We start from the raw sequence: 24,166 nt of genomic DNA, 5'->3' as shown, positions 1-24,166 counted from the left end.
TGGCTATTTTTTGTTGCTACAACGGCAGCACTGGGTCACAGTGACACAGATACAAACAAACGCAACAAGGCAGAGTAGAACTGGAACTGCAACTATAAATCAGGGAGAGCAAATTATTAAAAATATAAATATTTGTCAGAAGTGATCAGCTGTGAGAAGAAAGTTGCCAATCAGATCAAATTTAATTTTATCTCAAGAAAATCATTAGGATCCTCCATATGTAAAAAGTAACACAAGTATAGAGCACATCCACAAAGTTCCAAGTTATTATGAATGAATTACATATTTATCAGACACTTTTCTCCAAAGCAACTTCCAATAAACTCTATGTAGTGTTATGAGTCCACACACCTTATTCACTGTAGTGACTTAACATTGCTGGATACACTACTTACACTGGGTCACTCATCCATACATCAGTGGAACACACACACACAGTGGGTGAACCTGAACAGCACACCTTTGGAGTGTGGGAGGAAACCAGAGCACCCAGAGGGAACCCACACAGACATGGGGAGAACACGCAAACTCCCCATAGGCTGAGCGGGGATCGAACCCACATCTTCTTGTACCACCCAGGCGCTGTGAGACAGCAGCAGTACTCAGTGTGCCACCTTACTGACTGACACATAGACAGACGGACAGGGGACTTTGAAAGACGGGCAGCACCTGGTCACAGTGACACAGAGATACAAACAAAGGCAACAAGGCAGAGTAAAACTGGAACTGCAAGTATAAATCAGGGAGAGCAAATTATTAAAAATATTTGTCAGAAGTGATGAGCTGTGAGAAAAAAAGTTGCCAATCCATCAAATTTAATTATAGCTCAAGAAAATTCATCGCTGGGGTCCTCCATACGTAAAAAGAAATACAAGTACAGACCACTAATGAATTCTGTGTACTGTTATCAGCCCACACACCTTATTCACCAGGGTGACTTACACTGCTATGTACACTACTTACAGTGGGTCACTCATACATATATCAGTAGAACAGACATACTTGGGGGGAACCTAAACAGCATATCTTTGGAGTGTGGGAGGAAACCAGAGCACACCTACGCAGACACGGGGAGAACATGCAAACGCTGCATCACACTAAACGGGGATCGAACCCACATCCTCTCCCAGCACCCAGGTGCTGTGAGAGAAGAGCGCTACGCTGTGCCACCCTGCTCATGGACAGACGGACATGGGACAAAAGTAAGACACAACAGAACAGATTATTTTCCATTTTGTAAAATCTTTCACCATATTAACTTATTAAAACTTCCCCCCCCACCATAGTTATATTAACGTTCCGAGTGATCACTTACCTAACAGACTCGGTTTTACCGCACTACAAGTCAAGCAAGGTTACCCCGAGAAGTTCAACCCGTCCTACTGTCAGGCAGCCAGAGCACGTGACCCAGAGAGGAGGCGCGAGGCGCACATGCACGACACATGCATGTACTTGACAGAATCGCCTCGATCATACATGCAAACGAGTGAACGATTAATCAATCGCGCATCATCCCGCAGCGCTTTGCAGCCCGGACACCTGAGCGCGTCCCCGCCGCCGCCCGCGAGCGCGAGCTCCTCTGTCTGAGGCGCGCGCGCACCTCCTCCTGCCGCAAGTGGACGAGCTGTCGGGTAAGTGGGGGAAAACAAGGGAAAACACTTTGCTGGGACTGTCTGAACACCATTTATTGCTGTTCTTTTACGACCGACTTGACGAAGAACAACAGGATACACTGACTGAGCAAGGTAAAGGTGGGGGTTTACCCTGGACGGACGGAGATCGCAGCATGCAGTGTGTGTGTGAGGAAGACATGATGAGAAGCAGGATGCCACAAAATAACGAAAAAAACCTTAATGATCTACCTGTCAGTTGTTATTTCTTTACTTACTTTCATTCACTCACTCACTATTATCTTAAGACGAGATTATTGGACTTGTCTTTCCCCGTTATAAAATTAACTATTGCTGAAAACCACTGCTGCCTTTGATTGAAATTACAGCAAAAATACTGCTGGTGTAGTAAAAGGATGCCAGTGGTAACTAGTTAAAAGAAAACTTTCGCGCTAGTACAGTAAGAGCAGTTTTTCACATAGATATCAGATAGATAGATAGAATGGCGGGGTGTATAGATACTGTAGATAGATAGAATGTAGGGCTGTATAGATAGATTGATAGATAGAATGGACGGGTGGATAGATAGATAGAATGGCGGGGTGTATAGATACTGTAGATAGATAGATAGATAGATAGAATGGACGGGTGGATAGATATAGATAGGTAGATTGAATGGAGGGGTGCATAGATATAGATAGGTAGATAGATTGAATGGAGTGGTGTATGGATAGATACTTCATTCATCCCTGGGGGTAAATTCAGTTTGGAGTACAGTTTGTGTAAAGCTTACACCTTCTTTTAAAATGTATTTACATATTAATTTGAAACATATGTTTATAATCTATCATTAATAGTGATAAATATGATGGCAAGATCAAACAAGATAATAATAAAAAAAAGATGTGTGCCAAAAAATGCACATTTAAAAAAAAAACATTGTTTAAATGGGTACAGGTACAGGTTGAAAGAAATACATTCGTCCTTCATTGCAGCAGGTGTCCCACAAAGGTAAAACTAGTGTGGTCTGTGTGTGGACAGTAAGAGGCTATACTGTCACAGGCATGGAGTCACTGAGCTGTAGGTCTCCAGCATGGACCGTGTCCCCGGCAAGGACAGCAACGTCCATTGAACGTGCTCTTTGGCCGCTGGTTACTACGAGTCTCCGAGACACAGTTTTAGAACAAACATTTTGTGTTTTGCCTGCTTTCTACACTTTGCGATCATGAACGTAGATGAGGCCTCATGACAGCACTGTCTTTCTCGATATCCTCTCTTCATGTATGATGTAGAAGTGAACTTTTCGGCGCCATTTCTTCTCCTTTACCCGATGGATGTCCACACGTCGGGAGTGTACAATACTTCGATTGCTGACTGTCCAGTCAAGAGGAATAGTGCTGTATCCCAAAAAAATGCAAGATTGATGAGATCAATACAAAATATCATTAAAAAGTCATTAACATTGCCACTGTTCTCCTGGGAGGTGTTGTAAATGTTTGCTATACTTTTTACATGCGTCTTTTTAGAGAGACATACATCTTCTCTTACTGACCGATCTGGTAAGCCCCCCCCACCCCCACCCCAAACCTCTTCATTCGGTCAATGTTCAACCAGTCCAAGGTATCAGATGTCCCTGTCAAAGGGCCCATTGTCCCTGTCCCTTCTTCTGGCATGTATCACAATCGGAGTGGCTTCGTCTGGTGGCTGGAGAAGATGAGAGCAAGAGGCAGTGGGCTGATTTTTTTGTAGCCACAGAAATGCCAGACCAGGTCAGTTCCATTTCAGTGTTAATGTTTCAAATTCTTTGTCTCTTTCATTGGGAAACGTCACTGTGCATCCATTTCTACGAGCAGTGAGATGGATCAACATCCAGGTTTCATATGTTGTGTGACTGTTGAGTTTCCTCGTGCGAGTGAGGTGGTAGGTGGAAAAAGTCCTGCACCGGGCTGCTTCCCAAAGGATGGAGTCCTTGCAGATCTGGACAATGTACCTGAGTTACTAGTGGACTGATGCCTGAAAATCCAGGTGGTGCCATAATGTCCACTTTAACCATTTCGATATTGAGCCCAAAGAGAGACTGTCTGCGAGATCTTAAGGCTTAAATTGTAGCCATGCTGGTAACGATCTTTGTAGCAGTTCACATTGCGAGAACAAGTGAGATGGTCTCTTGGTGAAGGACGTCTGACAGGTGTGATGCTATTGGATGTTTTGGTCAGTAGGTAGTCAAGTATGATGTTTTAAGACCTGATCCTGAAGAAAAAGTCTTCAGGAAGCCGCGTGAACCTCACTGCTGCTTATTTGTCCAGAAACACATCACACCTTGTAGTTCTGGAGATGCTGAAGACACTTTACATTTACATTTATTCGTTTAGCAGACGCTTTTCTCCAAAGCGATGTACATCTCATAGAAAATACAAATCTGTCCATTACATTAGGAGAAAGAGACATAGTTGCAGACATGTGATTCTTAAGTAAATCTAGTTTGTTTCTTTCCACTTGATGCACCGATGTTCATCCCTCAAGTAGGTGCATAAAATACAGGATAGAGGAATCCTGATCACCTTCCTACAATTTTTTTTTTTTTAAGGTACACAAATATTTACATACAATGCAAGAGTAGTGGCTGTGTAAAGGGTTATCTGAGGATGATCATCAAGTTAGGGTGCATGAACATTTACACCATACATGAACTTCTTAGGCAAAGTTAGTCTGGAGAAGGTGAGTTTTCAGACCTTTCTTGAATGTAGACAGAGTTCCAGCAGTTCTGAGTGAGAGGGGGAGGTCGTTCCACCACAAGGGAGCCAGAACTGAGAACCTCCGTGCTTTACCTTTCGTGCACGGGACCACCAAGCGAGCAGAAGGAGATGAGCGAAGCGGTCTGGTTGGGGTGTAGCGGTTGATCAAGTGTTGTAAATAGCTAGGAGCTGTTCTATTGGTGAATTTGTGACAACGCTGGTAGCGATCTTTGCGGCACCTCACATTACGAGGACAAGTGAGATGGTGTCTTGGTGAAGGACGTCTGAGAACGGTGCGCTTTATGGCTGGAATGTCACTGTTGTGCATGGGTCATGGCTTCAGACTTGGCAGAAGGTTAACAATCAGAGAGCGGTGAAACAATCTCTCGAAGGGTCCGAATCACAGGTGCGCCAAGGATGCTGTGCTCAGAGACATTGTCGTAAATGTTAACATGCAGTGGTTAGTGCTGCTGCCTTTGGCCCTGAAGGTTGCAGGTTTGATTCTTACCTGCTACTCTAGAGTAAGGTATTTATTCTAAAACAGTTCCAGTAAAATTTTCAAGCTGGGTAGATAGTAGCATGTTTCTTTAGACAGAAGTGTGAGCTAAATGGATAAATGTGATTTTCTAAGGACAGCTGGTAATGCAGTGGTTAGAGCTGTTTCCTTTGGATCCAAAGGTCGTAGGTTCAGTTCCCATCTCTGGCTGTAGTACCTTTGAGCAAAGTCCCTAAATTGCTCCAGTGAAATTACCCACCTGTACAAATAGGTAGATAATTGTGACCTTAACAGTGTAAATCGCTTTGGAGAAAAGCATCAGCTAAATGAATAAATGTAAATATTCTACTTGTATAGTGTTTTTTGTACTTCCTCTATTACTTTAGCATTGTTTTATGTGAAATGTGTCTGAGTGACCATTGACCGCTTCGAATTCCTGGTATTCACAACCGCATTTGGCCAATAGAGCTTTATCTCTTCATTCTGTATTTGAATGTTATTAAAAAAAAAATTATTATTAAATGGTAAACAAAATTTAAGAGCTTGGTCTTCATGGAAAAAAGAGAAACACCACATGTAATTTGTAAAGTGATGTTGAGTTTTGGTAATTCTGACCAAAGATATTGATGTGGCAGGTTAATGCTGTGCTTAGTTTAATGTGGAATTTATTAATATCGCTGTATGTCACACAATACAAGATCCATTCAATTCAAAACAGGTAAGGAATGAATGTGCTGGTTTGCACGTTTACCCTCGTTTTTGTTACATGGTACTTGTTGCAGCACGAAGTCAATCCCTGGCTTCTGAATTGATCGCGTCTGACGTCCGTAAGAAGCCTGTAAGCTAAAATTCTCCATCGTCACAGCGAAGTGTTGGTGTTGCAGTGTTAAAGACACCAAAGGGTGGTACTAAAGTGGAATAAAGAGATAAAACTGAGCTCCCCACCCTTGAGTGACAGAGCCATGTAATTCATTAACTTCTCTCTTTTGTTTATTGCTGGTCTGGAATCAGCTCATGGGAAGACACTATTTTTTTTTTTTACCACTTTTACTGGCCGGTAAAGTAGATGCGAAATCGTAAAACGCAGGTGCGTATAAAAAGTTATGAAAGTTACCTTAAAAACACAGTTCAGTTACGGGTTAAAATATTATTTTTAAAGCGTCCGTGTGAGCGTTGATTTTGCCATTGTGGGCTATGGGAAAAAAGATGTTAGGGAAAGTATCACGGTATTCTTAAAAATTGTTTTCCCATCAGACGATGCATTAGGTCCTGTGTCCCTTAACTGTTTTTGTACTGTAAATAAATAAAATTTTTACAGTAAATGAGTACAGAAGAGACAAAATTATAAGTATTTCAGCAGGTTGTGCTAACAGTTTATTCTTTAGTAGAAGAGTCTTACATTCACGGAAAGCAAGTAGAGAGCAGAAGGCACACGATGCCGGAGAAATCAAATCCAACAAGACCACCCCTGTCTAAAGCACGACTGCTCATGAGAGCGATATACTGTAAAGTATCCACAATGTAAGTACTTCTATAATCAGAAACTCATTAACTGCATATGCCATTTTTTCCATTTACAGTGTTTTTTTCATTATTATTAGTATTCTTATTGATTCAAGATTCCAAATATTTTTTTCTCAGGATTATACTTTCCAGACAGTTATTAGTAAAATCATAATCAAGATCATAAACACAGCTGATAGGAATGAACAAAGTAAGAGAAATAATGCACACACACACACACTGTCTGAAATCACTGGTCCGAAGTGGGGTCACGGTGAACGAGAGCCTAACCCAGCAACATAGGGCACATGGCTAGAGGGGGAGGGGACACGCCCAGGATGGGACACCAGTCCATCGCAAGGCACCCCAAGCAGGACCCGAACCCCAGACCCTCCACAGAGCAAGCCCCGGCCAAACCTGCTGGACCACCCTAAGACAAATAACAGAAACGGAAAATAAAGGGAATTCCTTGTCATTTCAGGAAAAAAATAAATAAATAAATAAAAACAATTAGATCAACACTGACACAGGTGAGACATATTAAGAAAATCAGTTACTCCCATGTGTCACGTGTTGCATTTACCGCTTTGATACGTGAGTCTGCAAAGCAACATGACACTTGAACTGAATCGGCTGAGTGTGAAAGAGGCCAAATAGGTGCCTCGATCGCAAGCGCGTGGGCAACAAAAGTGACAAAATTTTGTAACTTGACAGCTGAACAGCACTATCTACACATGTCAAACAAGACAGAACTGCACTGAACATGTGATCCGGTCTCAATCCGGTATTGAGCGTCAAGCGGGAATGCAATCCTAGAACCCCTTGTATCTTGGAATAATGCGCAAAAATGCATAGCCTGGAGTAAGATTTTCTTTTCTTCTGTATTCTTCCATGATTCTTATATTCTAGGACAAAGACATCCGGATACACTCTTATTCGAACAAATGGCTTCTTGAATAAGGAGATGAAGGCAAACACCTTCCTTGGTGTCTCCAGCCAGTAGATTATCATTTAACCTTGATGGCAAGTTTTGTAGCACAGGGCTTGAGGCAGATTTTCAACTCCATTATCCCTCGAAGAACTGGAAGAATTCCTTGAACGGTCTGATGTCCCATTTGCACAGCTGAGCACTTTTACGATTAAATTTACATGTATTCATTTAGCAGACGCTTTTCTCCAAAGTCACGCACATCTCATAGAAAATACAATGTGTACATTGTATTACATAACAGTACATATTTATGATAATATATGATATTAGCAGAGAGAAATAGTTGCAGACGTGTGATTCTTAAGTACACTTAATTTCTTTCTTTCCACCATATGAACCAACGTTCATCGCACGAGTAGCTGCATAAAACTTTATCCAAATATCGACGATTCCCGATCACCTTCCGACTAATAATTTTTTTTTGACGTGTATATATAAACATTTACGTTACAGTTACATTCCAAAGATTCAAAGTGTTCAAAAGTGGTCTTACTTGTTATTAGTTACATAAATACATATATTATTTGGTTGATATTCCCATTTTATACCCCCTGTATCAGCGCAAAGTGTTAGATCTGTGAGCGAGGCATAATTTGAATTAAGAGCAATTTTAATTTGTATACGAAAAACTTAAATATTATTTAAATAGGTGTACTACGGGGATTTGGTGCAATTAAAATAAAAATGCGCAGTGGTCTAAATGCAAATAAAGCATGACCTGAAATAGCAAGATGTTTGAAGTTGGGGAACAGCTTGTGCTGATTTTGCTGTGATCCACACTCTATTTTTGTATGAAGCAGCTGAGAACCATGGATGAAGACATCGGGAAGAAAAAGAACTCCTGCAACGGCGATGTGTCGTCCGGCACGGTGTCACAACCCCAGCAAGGTGACGGAGAAGTGAAGGCTGCCATGCTACGCAAGGATGTGAGTGGGGACCGAGGACAAGAAGCACGGGGCTTAGTGGATAATCACACCCAAGGACCTCTGTGGTTCTCACGATCATTAGCCGTGTGGGTTCTGCTCCCGTCTCCCCTTCAAGTCCAATCCTTGGGTTGGTACAAAAGGCACCACGTGGCGTCTCCATCTTGTACCTGTCAGTACTGCACCGCGCTAATCCGTTCCTACTTGGTCACCCCATGTCTCAAGAAAGTTTCCCAGAGCAAACTGTCGAGAGCTCTTAACGTGAAACTAAAGTAGCAAGAAAGTAAATTCTCATTCGTTATGTTGTTATGCAGCGTGTTTGGTTCCAAAATTTCCGAAATTACTTTTGCATGGGTTACTTTTATATTAATCTAATTGAAACATCCAAATTTGAAAAGTTGCTATTTAAAATTCAATTTAACTGGAATGGGGTCGTAAAGTTACACTTTTGACAATGGGGAAAAAAAGTATTTGCTGCGAAAAAGTACTTGCTCCTGTTTTAGTTTTCTCTATTTTTGCACCTTGTCAGAATTAAATGTGATTAAATTTTTTGTTTCTAGTAGTACAGTGTGTGAATGGAGCCTGAGAAAGGAAAAGGACACTGGTACTTTTTTTAATGTCATTTCTTGGGTGTGGAAGATGAAGAAATGTGCAGTCACAATTGTGAAAAAGTGATCGCACTCAACTTTTTTAATGACCTTTAGCTGCAACGACTGCAACTACATGTGCTGAAGGAGTTTTGTCCCACTCCAAAGACTTTGGAAGGATAGCCAGAGTCACCACAGTTCAAAACTTTCTCCATTTCATGAGTATAACTAACTGTGGTTCGATTGAGAAAAGACTTCAACCCTGTCCATGTGGGTAGGCTTCAGCTCCTGAGGTCTTTGACATTTCCATTTGAGTGCAGTATGATGTGAATCACTGTTTCACCAACTTGACTTTTGCTCGTAAGGGTTTAAGTAGTTGGAAATTATATTAAAACAGGCTTGGCTATATTGAAGCTGCTGACTATAATTTCCCCCTTAGGCTGAGCAAAGGGGGCTATTACTTTTTCACACCTATGATTGTTTAATCTTACACACCATGGAAATGATATTAATACTGGTGTCAGTTCTTTCTCTCTCGTGCTCCAATCATGTGCTAGAAGAAGTGGCATAGATTTGACTTAATTTAATGTAAAAGAGAAGCAAAAAACTTCCTTATTAAAAAAAAGAAAAAAATCACAGCTTTCAACAAAATGAGAATGTTATGCGGTAATAATGTGGCTTTTTCTTCTCTAGTGCTGCTGATTTGTAGAAGATGAGTCTGGTGGGACACTGAATTTACAGGGGCCCGTGCCTTTGTGTTCCAGGTGGGGTTGTTCAGTGGGATCTGCCTCATTGTGGGAACAATGATTGGTTCTGGGATCTTCATCTCCCCAAAGGCAGTTCTGGCTACAACGGGTGCGGTGGGACCATGTCTGTGCGTGTGGGCTGCCTGTGGGGTCCTAGCGACCCTGGGTGAGTACGTCAGTTAAAACACTCCTCAAGACCAGCCCAGCAGACTGGAAATGCTGGGGATACCGTGACCAACGCGTTGGGGGTGATTCGACCTGATCGCAGCATTTCCCATCGTTTCCATCATCTAAGTAAACCTAAATGCATGAGTCAGTCAAGATTTACGAAGGATTATCCACAGTTCTTAAGCTTGCTTGGTAGCATTTTAAGAGCTCAGTCATGCTTTCTGTTTGTTAAACCAAAGGAGTGAGTGAAAGAGGACAACGTGCCCTTAGCTTGAACTTCAAGGACTACATGGAAAACCTTGTGTGCGTGCGTGTGTGTGGATGGGTGTGTGGGGTGTGTGTGCCTATAACTGTCTTTAGTATATTTTCATCTTCAGGTGCCCTGTGTTATGCGGAACTTGGAACCATGATCACCAAGTCTGGAGGAGAATATCCATATTTAATGGAAGGGTTTGGCCCCATCATTGCCTATCTCTACTCCTGGACCACCATCATGGTCCTGAAACCCTCCTCTTTCGCTATCATCGCCCTCAGCTTCGCTGAATATGCAGGCACTCCTTTCTACCCAGGCTGCATTCCTCCGTTGGTGGTCATAAAGTGTCTGGCAGCTGCCTCTATCTGTAAGTGAGAACTGGAGAACTGAGATTTCAGAAATGATACGAGTGGAGATCAGTTGCAGAAGCTGTCCGAACCTGTATGAATATTATGTTCATTTTTTTTTTTTGAAAAATGTAAGAAAATCTCTTTTTGGCTTCATTTTATTTTAAGTCTTCTGGTTGAAGGTTCCATACAGATGTATTTAATAACTCCTAATGGCCCTATGGGCTTCCCACCCCAGTGTTGATCACAATAGTGAACTGCATCAGTGTGAAACTCGCCAGCTATGTACAGAACATCTTCACTGCCGCAAAGCTCTTCATTATTCTCGTCATCATACTGGCTGGGATTGTGCTGCTGGCGCAAGGTAACCCAATATCAGATTCGTATCCTTATCTTTGTGTCCTGTGTGGAAGTAGCTGCCACGTCATAGCTTTGGCTCTATGTTATCATTTGTATTTAATTATTTTCTGGAATTGTTTTTCAAGTCGCAAGTGCACTTTGATGCCCTAACTTGAGTTGTTTATGCCACTGTTTCTGATTGTAGGAAAAACAAAAAATCTAACAAATACCTTTGACGGAGCTTCAACTTCTTTTGGAAACATTGGCCTGGCATTCTACAATGGACTGTGGGCTTATGATGGGTGGTGAGTGTCTGGATGAATGGGTTACCCTTGTCACCAAAACTCATCGGATTTACTGTTTTTGTTCCAGTTAAGGTCATTATCATATGACTAAATTTATATAATGATATTCATTCAGCTCATGTGAAATATTAGGTGTAAAACCTTTGATAATAGGTAGATGTAAAACCTGTCGCAATGCAGAGTACAGGAAGTCCTTGGGTTACGAACGTCCGACTTACGTACAACCTGCAGTTACGAACCCCCCCCTTGTAAAGCCTATTGTATTGAAAATTCAAGTTACATACATTGGTTTGTAATAACAAACGGACACTACTTTGCGAAGCCTATCAGAACATTGCGTGTCTACAGTGGTTCTTCGGCTCGTGGTGGCGTGAACCTGAGGTAGGACAAAGACTTCCTTCCTTTCAGTCAGACCACGTTGTGTTAAGTGTCTTGTGTTATTGTATTTGGCTTCAATTTTTTTTTTTGTTTTTACCCTCGTAACCATGGCACCAAAGCATAAATGTGATGCAAGTGATGGTGATGCATGATTGAAACTAAAGTGAAAATAATAAAACAATCGGAAAAATGTGAAATGCCAACGAACATTGGAAAAGTGCGAGGCTACAGTCGGTCAACGATCGGCACAATTTTAAAGGACAAAGTGAAAATAATGGAGCGTGTAAAAGGCTCTGTCCTGAAGTCTCTCTCTATTATAAATACTGTAGTAACATTTATTATCCATCCATCCATCCATCCATCTTCCTCCGCTTTTATCCGGGGCCGGGTCGCGGGGGCAGCAGTCCGAGCAGAGTACTCCAGACCTCCCTCTCCCCGCACACCTCCTCCAGTTCCTCTGGGGGAACCCCAAGGCGTTCCCAGGCCAGCCGGGAGACATAGTCTCTCCAACGTGTCCTGGGTCTGCCCCGAGGCCTCCTCCCAGTGGGACAAGCCCGGAGCACCTCCCCAGGGAGGCGTCCAGGAGGCATCCGGAACAGATGCCCGAGCCACCTCAACTGGCTCCTCTCGATGCGGAGGAGCAGCGGCTCTACTCCGAGCTCCTCCCGGGTGACTGAGCTCCTCACCCTATCCCTAAGGGTGCGCCCAGCCACTCTGCGGAGGAAACTCATTTCTGCCGCTTGTATCCGCGATCTCATTCTTTCGGTCATGATCCAGAGTTCATGACCATAGGTGAGGGTAGGAACGTAGATCGACCGGTAAATTGAGAGCTTCGCCTTACGACTCAGCTCCCTCTTCACCACAACAGACCGGTACAATGACCGCATTACTGCAGACGCCGCACCGATCCGTCTGTCGACCTGCCGCTCCATTTTTCCCTCACTCGTGAACAAGACCCCAAGATACTTAAACTCCTCCACTTGAGGGAGCAACTCCCCCCTAACCCGGAGGGAGCAATCCACCTTTTTCCGACTGAGAACCATGGCCTCGGATTTGGAGGTGCTGATTCTCATCCCCGCCGCTTCGCACACGGCTGCAAACCTCCCCAGTGCACGCTGCAAGTCTTGACTTGATGAAGCCAACAGGACCACATCGTCCGCAAAAAGCAGAGACGAGATCTCGCGGCCACCAAAACAGACACCCTCCGTTCCCTGACTGTGCCTAGAAATTCTGTCCATAAAAATAATGAACAGAATCGGTGACAAAGGGCAGCCCTGGCGGAGTCCAACATGCACCGGGAACAGGTCTGACTTACTGCCGGCAATGCGAACCAAGCTCCTGCTCCGGTCATACAGGGAACGAACAGCCCGTAGCAACGAGCCCCGAACCCCATAATCCCGAAGCACCCCCCACAGGATGCCACAAGGGACATGGTCGAATGCCTTCTCCAGGTCCACAAAACACATATGGACTGGTTGGGCAAACTCCCACGAACCCTCCAACACCCTAGTGAGGGTATAGAGCTGGTCCAGTGTTCCACGGCCAGGGCGAAAACCGCATTGCTCCTCCTGAATCCGAGGTTCGACTATCGGTCGGATTCTCCTTTCCAGTACCCTGGCATAGACTTTCCCAGGGAGGCTAAGGAGTGTGATCCCCCTGTAGTTGGAACACAATCTCCGGTCCCCCTTCTTAAAAAGAGGGACCACCACCCCGGTCTGCCAGTCCAGAGGCACCGTTCCCGAACTCCACGCGATGCTGCAGAGGCGTGTCAGCCAAGACAGCCCCACAACATCCAGAGACTTGAGAAACTCGGGGCGGATCTCATCCACCCCCGGAGCCTTGCCACCGAGGAGTTTTTTGACTACCTCAGCAACTTCAGCCAGGGTAATGGACGAGTCCCCCTCCAAGTCCCCAGCCTCAGCTTCCTCTACGGAAGGCGTGTCGGAGGGATTGAGGAGATCCTCAAAGTACTCCTTCCACCGCCCGAGAACATCCTCAGCTGAGGTCAGCAGCGCACCACTTCCACTGTAAACAGTGTTCGTGGAACACCGCTTCCCCCCTCTGAGTCGCCGGACGGTTTGCCAGAATCTCTTTGAGGCCGACCGAAAGTCTTCCTCCATGGCCTCACCGAACTCCTCCCAAGCCCGAGTTTTTGCCGCGGCGACTGCCAGAGCCGCGCTCCGTTTGGCCCGTCGGTACCTGTCAGCTGCTTCAGGAGTCCCATGAGCCAGCCAGGCCCGATAGAACTCCTTCTTCAGCTTGACGGCATCCCTTACTTCCGGTGTCCACCACCGTGTTCGGGGATTGCCGCCGCGACAGGCACCGGAGACCTTATGGCCGCAGCTCCGAACCGCCGCACCGACAATGGAGGAGCGGAACATAGTCCATTCGGACTCAATGTCCCCCACCTCCCTCGGGACCTGGTTGAAACTCTGTCGGAGGTGGGAGTTGAAGACCTCTCTGACAGGGGCCTCCGCCAAACGTTCCCAACAGACCCTCACTATGCGTTTGGGCCTGCCAGGTCTGTCCAGCTTTTTCCCCCGCCATCGAATCCAACTCACCACCAGGTGGTGATCAGTTGACAGCTCAGCCCCTCTCTTCACCCGAGTGTCCAAAACATATGGCCGAAGGTCAGAAGAAACGACTACAAAGTCGATCATCGACCTCCGACCTAGGGTGTCCTGGTGCCAAGTGCACTGGTGGACACCCTTATGCATGAACATGGTGTTCGTTATGGATAAACCGCGACTAGCACAGAAATCCAATAACAACTCACCGCTCGGGTTCAGATCAGGGAGGCCGTTCCTCCCAATCACGCCCCTCCAGGTATCACCGTCGCTGCCCACGTGGGCGTTAAAGTCCCCCAGTAGAACGACAGAGTCCCCAGTGGGAGCGCTTTCCAGCACGCCCCCCAGGGACTCTAAAAAGGCCGGGTACTCTACACTGCCGCTAGGCGCATAAGCACAAACGACAGTGAGAGACCGTTCCCTGACCCGAAGGCGTAGGGAGACGACCCTCTCATTCACCGGGGTAGACTCCAACACATGGCGGCTGAACTGGGGGGCTATTAATAAGCCCACACCAGCCCGCCGCCTCTCACCTTGGGCAACGCCAGAATAGTGGAGAGTCCACCCTCGATCGAGTAGAGTGGTTCCAGAACCCAAGCTGTGAGTGGAAGTGAGCCCGACTATATCTAGACGGTATCTCTCAACTTCCCGCACCAGCTCAGGCTCCTTCCCCGCCAGTGAGGTGACATTCCAAGTCCCAAAAACCAGAGTTGGCGCCCGAGGTTTGGGTCGGCCGGGCACTCGGCCCCGACCACCGCCCAAATCACAATGCACCGGCCCCTTACGGTTTCTCCGGCAGGTGGTGAGCCCACCGAAGAGCGGCTCCACGTTGTGGCTTCGGGCTGAGCCCGGCCAGGCCCCGTGGGCATAGACCTGGCCACCAGGCGCTCGCATGCGAGCCCCCCCCCCAGGCCTGGCTCCAGGGTGGGGCCCCGGTGACCCCATACCGGGCGGGGTAAACGGACGCCTTGATTTTTTTGTCATAAGGGGTTTTTGAACCGCGCTTTGTCTCGTCTGTCATCCAGGACCTGTCTGCCATGGGAGACCCTACCAGGGGCATGTAGCCCCAGACAACATAGCTCCTGGACTCATTCAGGCACTCAAACCCCTCCACCACGATAAGGTGGCGGTTCACGGAGAAGACATTTATTATTATTATTATTATTATTATTATTATTATTATTATGTTGTTTTTTAGTGCATCTGGAAGTGTTTCTTTAATGTTTTTATGCATAGAAAGGTACACTATATACTATATACTAAGACAAATGTTTGACTAAGTGATGTTAGATACGAACCGTACCTGACTGTTCCAATTTATGTACAAATTCGACTTAAAGACAGACTTAGGAACGGAGCTCGTTCGTAATCCAGCGACTGCCTGTACTGAAACCCACCTTGACGCTTTCAAAATTTTTTTTTGTCATGTTAAATTCACTTTAAGTTCAATTTACATATTTTCACGCTGCATTTTTAATGTTTCGTTTTCTTACCCGAAATCAAATCAACGTTAATGTGTAATACACATTTTTGTCTAATAGGAATCAGCTGAACTTCATCACAGAGGAGCTTAAAAATCCATACCGGTAAGGTAATCCATTCTGCTGCGATGGGCCACAAGAAACCCAAAAGTCCTTAAAGTGTCATCCCTTATCTCATCTTCCCTAAAGTAACATATAACTCATGTCTAAATATAAATGTAAGGTTTTTTTTTTTTTTTTTTGTAAAAATTTTTCTAACTGCCTCTGTTGCTTTCAGGAACCTTCCCCTGGCAATCATTATAGGGATTCCTCTGGTGACCATCTGCTACATCCTTGTAAACGTTGCCTATTTCACCGTTATGACCCCCACCGAGCTACTGCAGTCCCCAGCGGTGGCTGTGGTAAGGGTACTGCCCAAGGGACACACTCATTGGGGCATCATTTGATGGATTTGCACTATCTCACATTTGTTTAGTTCAATACAGCATACACTGTGTATATATATATATACATTGTAACATTGTAACAACCCGCGTTACTCTTTTAGGAGGGAAACCCATCTAATGCAAATAGTTGCATTATGGGGAATAATGTTAAATGTGGGTGTGCAACCACTGGGGGCACTTAGGGGGAAAATGATGGAGGAGAGCCTGGGGGCACTGAGCAGGCTGATATGGTTGGTTGTAGGCACAGGTCCTGGAGGAAACGGGGTCCTTGGACCAAGAGCATTATTTCCCTCGTGCCAGCGTTGTAATAAATTCTGTGTAACACTACCTCTGCGTCCTTCTTCACCCTATCCAAACCCATGGTGCTGTGTGCCACTATAGATATATATATATATATATGTGTGATGTCTGTCTATAATCTCAGACATAGATCATTTTAGACCTAATATAATTTTTATGTATAAATCATAAGGAGGGCAGCAAGGTGGTGCTGCAAGTAGTGCTGCTGCTTCACAGCGCCTGGATGGTGCAAGAGAATATGAGTTCGCTTCCCACTCAGTCTGTGTGAAGTTTACATGTCCCCCCTGTGTCTGCATGGGTTACCACTGGGTACTCAGGTTTCCTTCCACGATCTAAAAATCATATAGTTCAGGTGGACTGGTGACCCTAAATTGCCCTTAGTGTGTGTATGTCTACTTGGTGGTGGACTGGCGCCCTGTCCAGGGTGTTGCGCCCCTGAGCTTTGTGATCAATGCTTCCAGGACAGGCTCAGGGTCACTGCAACCCTGCTCACAACAAGCGATTATTGAGAATGGATGGAGGTCTTATTAGAGATATCTCTGTTGTGGAAGCAATTTTGATCAAGTTAATTGCTGATCAGAGTGACCACACTGATAATAAATATATTAAATGTATTTATAAATAAATATGAACTGCTGTGGTTTATTCATTCTGCCCTCTCTGTTCACGATGCCCTTGTTCTGTGATCCGTAGACATTTGGCGATCGGGTCCTCTACCCAGTGTCCTGGGTGGTCCCACTTTTTGTGGTGTTTTCCACGTTTGGGGCCGCAAATGGGAGCTGCTTTACTGCTGGCAGGTAAGGAACTTCTGCTGAACATCACTAGGAATGCCCGGCTCCTGCCGCGGCACCGAGAGAGCACAGATAACGAAGAATCAACTGCTGTTTGTTGCACATACGTGGTCATACACGTACATTTGGTGACATCTCAAAAATCATTTGCCAATAAAAATATGGTGGGTCATTTAAGGGGCAACACGTTTAATTAGAGAGCGGTGAATTTAATATTGAATACTGAGCAATTTCGGCGATGCCTTTTACATTTGGAATCCAACAGTCCTCTCGCTGGTTTCTGCATCTTGTTCTTCAGGCTCACTTATGTGGCAGGGCGGGAAGGACACATGGTGAAAATTCTCTCATATATCAGCCTGAAGCGCTGCACACCAGCTCCTGCGGTCATGTTCAATGTGAGTACTCCGCCAGAACGCCCCGCAGATCCCCTGTGGAAGAATTTTCTTTCTCCCCCCCGGAACCGATCAATCGCAGGACATCCGTACAAAACATTCGGACACGTGGCGACTTTTCACGACCACATCGGCCGATGGGTGAGCCCCGGAAATTGGGTGTCTCCCCGATCGTTCCCCGTTGCCCTTTTTTATTCTACACAGCTTACAACAGGTGTGTCCACTTCTCTGCTCTCTAATTCTCCATTTCCCTGTTCTCAAAACCTTTTGCTCAAAGGCAGAAACATCCAACCCCCACAATCCAGTTTTTCTTAAACCGACCTTGCTCGCAGGCAAGGCAGGAACGTCTGCCTGTGAAAACATGGTATTGATATGCAAGCAGGACCTCTGTCAGGCCACCTTGACCTGATGCCTGGTACAGCCTGCTCCGGAGTGATTTTCCATTTCACTGCACAGTGCACAGCCTTAAAACACATTACAAAGGAATGTTACCAGTTACAAAGGGGGCGCGGTGGCGCAGTGGGTTGGACCGGGTCCTGCTCTCCAGTGGGTCTGGGGTTTGAGTCCCGCTTGGGGTGCCCTGCGATGGACTGGCGTCCCGTCCTGGGTATGACCCCTCCCCTTCCGGCCTTACGCCCTGAGTTGCCGGGTTAGGCTCCGGTTCCCCGCGACCCCGTATGGGACAAGCGGTTCTGAAAATGTGTGTGTGTGTGTGTGTGTGTGTGTGTGTGTGTGTGTGTGTGTGTTACCAGTTACCGTGCTTAACAATTTCTGTGACTAATACACTGGAACACCACACCCCTCACGGTTCAGAATTTTGAGTGAGAGTCGAGATTGCGGAAGACGGGAAGATTTCCTTTCCCTCAGTTTCTTCTCACTCCTCCAGGGCTTCCTCACCATCCTGTACATCATGCCTGCAGACATTAACACGCTCATCAATTACTTCAGCTTTGCCCAGTGGGTCTTTTATGGGCTCACAGTGCTGGTGCTCATTGTCATGCGCTTCACCAGGAAGGAGTGGAACAGACCGGTCAAGGTAAGCTTGGCGCTCGAGGGTTAGGGTCTCTGCACCAGAGAAAAGCACTGTCACTTTAGAGCTTCTCTTAATACCTTTTTTTTTTAATCCAATTTATATCTTCCTATGTTTTCAAGCAAGATGTTGGTTTAACCTCTTCTTGGACAGCTGGTGTCTTCAGTTGTCCTTACCCCAGTTTTTACGAGCCTGAAAGCTGCCTGGGAACTGACATTTGCTCTGAAAACTTCTGTTTAAAAATAAAGGAATTTGGACAACTGCCTTTCTTTTATTGATCAGCTTGATTATATACATTTTTTATGATTGTTTCCCCCATTGCACTGTTTTGGACCAGTGGGCAAGGTGGCTTGTGTGGTGCAGGGGGGGTGTGCATCTTCTGGAGCTTTGTGCTCCTTTTAGGGTCTCCCTGGGCCAGCGGGTCTGAGAGTAGAATCTAGGCAGAGAATGGTCCATCAAGACCCCTATGAATACACAAAAAAGAGCATCTTACTCGGAGTGGGGATACCCGGAACCACCTCAGGAGCCAGGCCTGGGGGCGACGTTCACCAGCGAGAGTCTGGTGGCCAGGCAACCTACATAAACTAGTCAGGTACAGCTCAAAATAGCAATATGGATCCATGTTACGGGCTCAACCCTTGCAAGGTGAAGTGTAGGATCCGGGGCAGTGCCAGTTAAGTTCAATCATCCATGTCAATCAAGTGAGTCAAGTCCATGCTACCAAAAATGGTCGATATAGACTTCGAGAAACTGGATCCTAGCAATGGAAACTGGCTCACGGAACAGGAAGTGTCGCCTCTCTGACGGGGACGGACCAGCAAAGTGACTAGCAAACATGAGCTTGTGGGACGCGTTTATGATGTAGCTGGATGCATCCATCCATCCGTCCATCGTCAACAACCGAGGCCGTTGTCCAATGAACCGTTGGACCAAGCGGTGTCGCGGGGAGCCGGAGCCATACCCGGCAACACAGGGCCGAAGGGGGAGGGGACACACCCGGGATGGGACGCCGGTCCATCGCAAGGCACCCCAAGCAGGGCTCGAACCCCAGACCCGCCGCACAGCGGGCACCGGATGAACTAGCTGGATTCACAGGGTAGAAAATGCTGTTTGGTTACACCGCTAGAATGCCGTCTTCTCGTCATCCGCAGGTGCCTATTATCATTGCTGTGCTGGTGTTCCTGGTGTCCTGCTATCTAGTCCTCGCTCCTATTGTTGACAAGCCTGAGGTGGAGTATCTCTACTGCACCATCTTCATTTTCAGTGGGATGATATTTTACTTCCCTTTCGTTCACTGCAAATTATCCTGGACGAGGAAAATCATGAGTGAGTATTCCGATTTACATTTATTTACATACATTTACATTTATTCATTTAGCAGACTTTTCTCCAAGGCCATGTACATCTCATAGAAGATACAGTGTGTTCATTACATTAGCAGAAAGAGAGACACGGATGCAGTCGTGTGATTCTAAAGTACAGTTAATTTCTTTCTACCATATGGACCAATGTTCATAAGATGAGTAGATGCATAAAGCTTTATCCGAATGTCGACGATTCCTGATCACCTTACTAGCATTTTTTCCTGAGAGAGACATGTAAACTTTTACGTTACATTACGGGGATTTGGAAAATATTGTTTTACCTGGTGTTTGCTGTTACCACTGAGCATACTGCACACTGCCACATGTCCCACATGTTACTCTGCACTAAGTAGTCAACAGGAAATAACTGTGTGTATCATTTCTCTGGTATTGCAGTTAAAGATATGGATATGTGACCAAAAAGTGGATTCAATTCAGAGATTTGGTGTCCAGTTGTATCCTCTTAAACAACTGCTTTAGAGATCTTCCGAGCAGAAAAAAGAAAAACATACAATACATAAGCCACAAACTTACACAACATGGGCGGCACGGTGGCACAGCGAGTAGCGCTGTTGTCTCACAGCTCCTGGGTGGTACGAGAGGAGATGGGTTTGATCCCCACTTAGTCTGTGTGGAGTTTGCATGTCTGTGTGGGTTTCCTCCAGGTGCTCTGGTTTCCTCCCACACTCCAAAGACATGCTGTTCAGGTTCCCCCATAGTGTGTGGGTGATGGAGAGAGTATGTTCCACTGATGTATGGATGAGTGATCCAGTGTAAGTAGTGTATCTAGCAGTGTAAGTCTTTGGGTGCTCTGGTTTCCTCCCACACTCCAAAGACATGCTATTCAGCTTCCCCCATGGTGTGTGAGTGATAGAGAGAGTGTGTTCCACTGATGTATGGATGAGTGACCCATTGTAAGTAGTGTATCTAGCAGTGTAAGTCTTTGGGTGCTCTGGTTTCCTCCCACACTCCAAAGACATGCTGTTCAGCTTCCCCCATGGTGTGTGAGTGACGGAGAGAGTGTGTTCCACTGATGTATGGATGAGTGACCCATTGTAAGTAGTATATCTAGCAGTGTAAGTCACCGCGGTGAATAAGGTGTGTGGACTGATAACACTATACATAGAGTTTGTTGGAAGATGCTTTGGAGAAAAGCATCTGCTAATGTAGGAGTTCTACACAAACACTGCTGGACAGAAATCGATCTGATGATAGATGTAGAACTGAGCAGAAAAATATGAGCAAAGGTCCTTAGAGGAGTCATACATGATTTTGCTTCAAAATGGGAATTCCAGGAGAGCTCCACTGGAATGAAAGATTACCTCTCTCCTCCAGCCTGGGAGCACGTGAGGATCTGGAGTTTGTTGCCGTGGAAACAAAAGCATGGTCTGCCCTGCTTGGCCTGTTGCCACCTTGACCCGGACAAGGTGGAGTCCGTTCCGAGCCAGTCCTGTACCGTTGGCACCCGCAGAGCGAATAATACCTATAAATACGGCTTCGATAATCAGCAGATTAACGGAAAACATATTTCTGAAAGGTTCCTTCTCCTCTGTTTGTAAGTGCAGAACCGGGTGCATTGGCTTGGGATCAGTTTGGAGCTGAAATGAGCAAAAAAAACAAACAGAATGTGGGATTATAACTATGTCATCTGGTTACTGTCATAGTCTTTAATTGCAGCAGAGAAAACAATATTTAGCTGCCAAGTAAAGCAACTTACGGTCTTAAGATACCTACAGTTATATATCCATTTATACAGCTGGGCTTTTTTAAAATGTCAATCAATTTCCATTTAACACCATAATAGTAAGCATGCCAACACTTATGTTTGCCACATTGGATACCTGTATATAAAATATAGTTGGATCAAGTCAAATTAATGTAGATGTTTTCACGAGGAAGCCACAGCACGAAGAAGTGGAGTCAAATTTGAGATGATAATTTTATGTATTTTGCTGATACTTGGTTCAAGTGACTTATGTTGAGCTACTTATAATTATACACCCATTTATAGAGCGGGATAATTTTACTTGAGAAATTTAGGATAAATAGGACAAACTTACTTGCTCAAGGGTACTATAGCTGGAGGTGGGATTCGAACCACCCATCATTGGATCTAGTAACTGCAGTGCTGGCCACTATACCACCACTGCTCTACCGCTCTATATGTTTGCAGTTGAGACCCATGTGCAATCATTTCTGCTTTCTTGCAGGGTTTTAGTCACGCGACCCATGAAACAAAGGCGTTTAACTCGATCTCTTCTCGCCAACAGGACCGATCACCATGCACCTTCAGTTGCTCATGGAAGTCGTCCCACCCGAGAAGATTGAATGAATCAAACGGGGACACTTCTAAGAATATCGGAGGAATGCAATTCCAGAAGTGCAAAAATTATAGAAACATGCATGAAGTCAGTCGACAATAATGCCCAGAAACACACATTAAATGGGCAATGAGACAATAACTGGTCTAAATCTCCAACCAGTCTATAGATGCAGTAACACCTCAATGTTCTGTACCATATGCTCTCAAACTTTTCAGACAACTCATGCACTTTCCGTGTGATTTTAACTTCATTCAACTTCATTCCCTGTTCTCATGAATTAATTTTATATGTTTGTTTTAAAATTGTTAATGTGTAATCTGTTGTCGGCCTTTGATTTGCCTTCTTTATGCAACTGGTAACAGAGACAAAGCAGCTTATTTTACCAATTTTGTTTATGTCCTCCATGAACTGACTTAATTTATAATTATTCTATAACATATATACATAAGGATGAAAACATGGATTAAGAAGCTACACTGTAACTAATGTACAATTTCTACTGTATTTGCATGGAATATTCATAACTGAGTTTGTGTCTCTCTCCCTCCCCCCGTTTTTGAAAAGGCATATGCTTATACATATTCTCAAAGTCACACCTAAAAATAAACATTGCAAGCAACAAAATCACCATAATCCCAGCTGTCATGTCTGCTGAAGAACACCAGTATACAGGGAACTGGCAGAAGTCTAACTTTTTAGCTTGATATTAAATTCAAAATGAATTTTACCACTAAATCTTAATTACCAGAAGCCACATAATAGACATCCCTGAAATTATTTGCTTCGTTAGGCTCTCTAAACGAAACGTTTTGTAGACTTCATAATTTTAAAATGAACACACACCAACATTTAATTATTAATTAAAAATTACTTTAATATTAGTAAATTAATATTAAAAAAAAATTGAAGTGTTCCCGCAGTTCTTCAAATAAATGGATGCATGTTATCAGATTCAAAATGACTTGAGAATTTACAGCCTAGGTGTTACGAGCCACCAGCACTACTTGCTGAGCCACAACATCTCCCATTGAAGGGAAAATTAACCTTGTTTGAAACAAATGGAAAGAAAAACACCTTTTCTTAAAAGCCTCCGATTCCATGTGACTGTTTATTGTCAAAAATGTCATTAAACTAAAGCTGTACGCTGAGTGATGCTGGACATCCACAACACCACAAATTGATCTGATTAAGTTAAATTAAAAAATATATTATTATATATTTAGTATACAAATACCATTAAGCACATATTTACTGGCAAATGGTCCCTTCTGATCAGGAGGCTTGTGACTGTATTACAGAAACCATATATATTAATAGATATATGAAATACAGTATTAACATGCGTGAAGGATACATGGTGTAATAGGACCTTGTAGTTTTTGCTAATTTCACACATTATTTGTATTATTGAAACAATACTAATATAGAATAATACTAACAGAATATATTTCACTGATGCTTTTTTCCAATGCAACTTCCAGCATTAAGGTATCTACCCATTTATACAGGTGGGTAATTTCACTGGAGCTGTTTAGGGCAAGTACCTTAATCAAGCATGTTACAGCCAGTGGTGGGAATGGAACCTATAACCTTTGGGTATCAAAGGCAGAAGCTCTATACACTACCAGCTGCTCTGTGTTTCATGGTACACTATTACTGGAGTTGCACTATTATTGCACTTTTTCCATGTTCTCCCCATGTCTGTGTGAGGTTCCTGAGGATGCTCTGGTTTCCTCCCACAGTCCAGAGACAAGCAGTTCAGGCTGATCACACACACTTTCAGAACCGCTTGTCCCATACAGGGTTGCAGGGAACCAGAGCCTACCTGGTAACACAGGCCATAACGCTGGAGGGGGAAGGGGACACGCCCAGGATGGGACGCCAGTCTGCCGCAAGGCACCCCAAGTGGGACTCGAACCCCAGACCCACCGGAGAGCAGGACTGTGGTCCAACCCACTGCACCACCGCACCACCGCACCCCCTTCTTCAGGCTGATCAGTGACTCTTAATTGTGTGTGAATGGTGTTATAACTGTGCGTGTAGCTACCCTGCGATGGACTGGCCTCCTGTCCAGGGTGTATCTTCCACCC

General features: G+C 44.8%; 1 protein-coding gene across 1 annotated transcript; it reads left to right on the top strand.

The window, feature by feature from the left end:
* Positions 1-1,427: 1,427 nt before the first annotated feature.
* On the top strand, positions 1,428-22,687 carry slc7a9 (solute carrier family 7 member 9). The gene is made up of 13 exons (XM_018763438.2): positions 1,428-1,631; positions 8,136-8,261; positions 9,610-9,757; positions 10,137-10,379; positions 10,598-10,723; positions 10,904-11,003; positions 15,490-15,534; positions 15,707-15,830; positions 16,869-16,972; positions 17,265-17,361; positions 18,245-18,394; positions 19,540-19,714; positions 22,023-22,687. The coding sequence occupies exons 2-13, from the start codon at positions 8,145-8,147 to the stop codon at positions 22,082-22,084; spliced, it is 1,491 nt and encodes a 496-aa protein (XP_018618954.1). The 5' UTR covers positions 1,428-1,631; positions 8,136-8,144; the 3' UTR covers positions 22,085-22,687.
* Positions 22,688-24,166: the final 1,479 nt, after the last annotated feature.

Source organism: Scleropages formosus, chromosome 11 (assembly GCF_900964775.1).
Source record: "Scleropages formosus chromosome 11, fSclFor1.1, whole genome shotgun sequence".
Lineage (NCBI taxonomy): Eukaryota > Metazoa > Chordata > Actinopteri > Osteoglossiformes > Osteoglossidae > Scleropages > Scleropages formosus.
The sequence above is the reverse complement of the archived record's forward strand: the minus strand, read 5'-3'. Positions and strand labels throughout refer to the sequence as shown.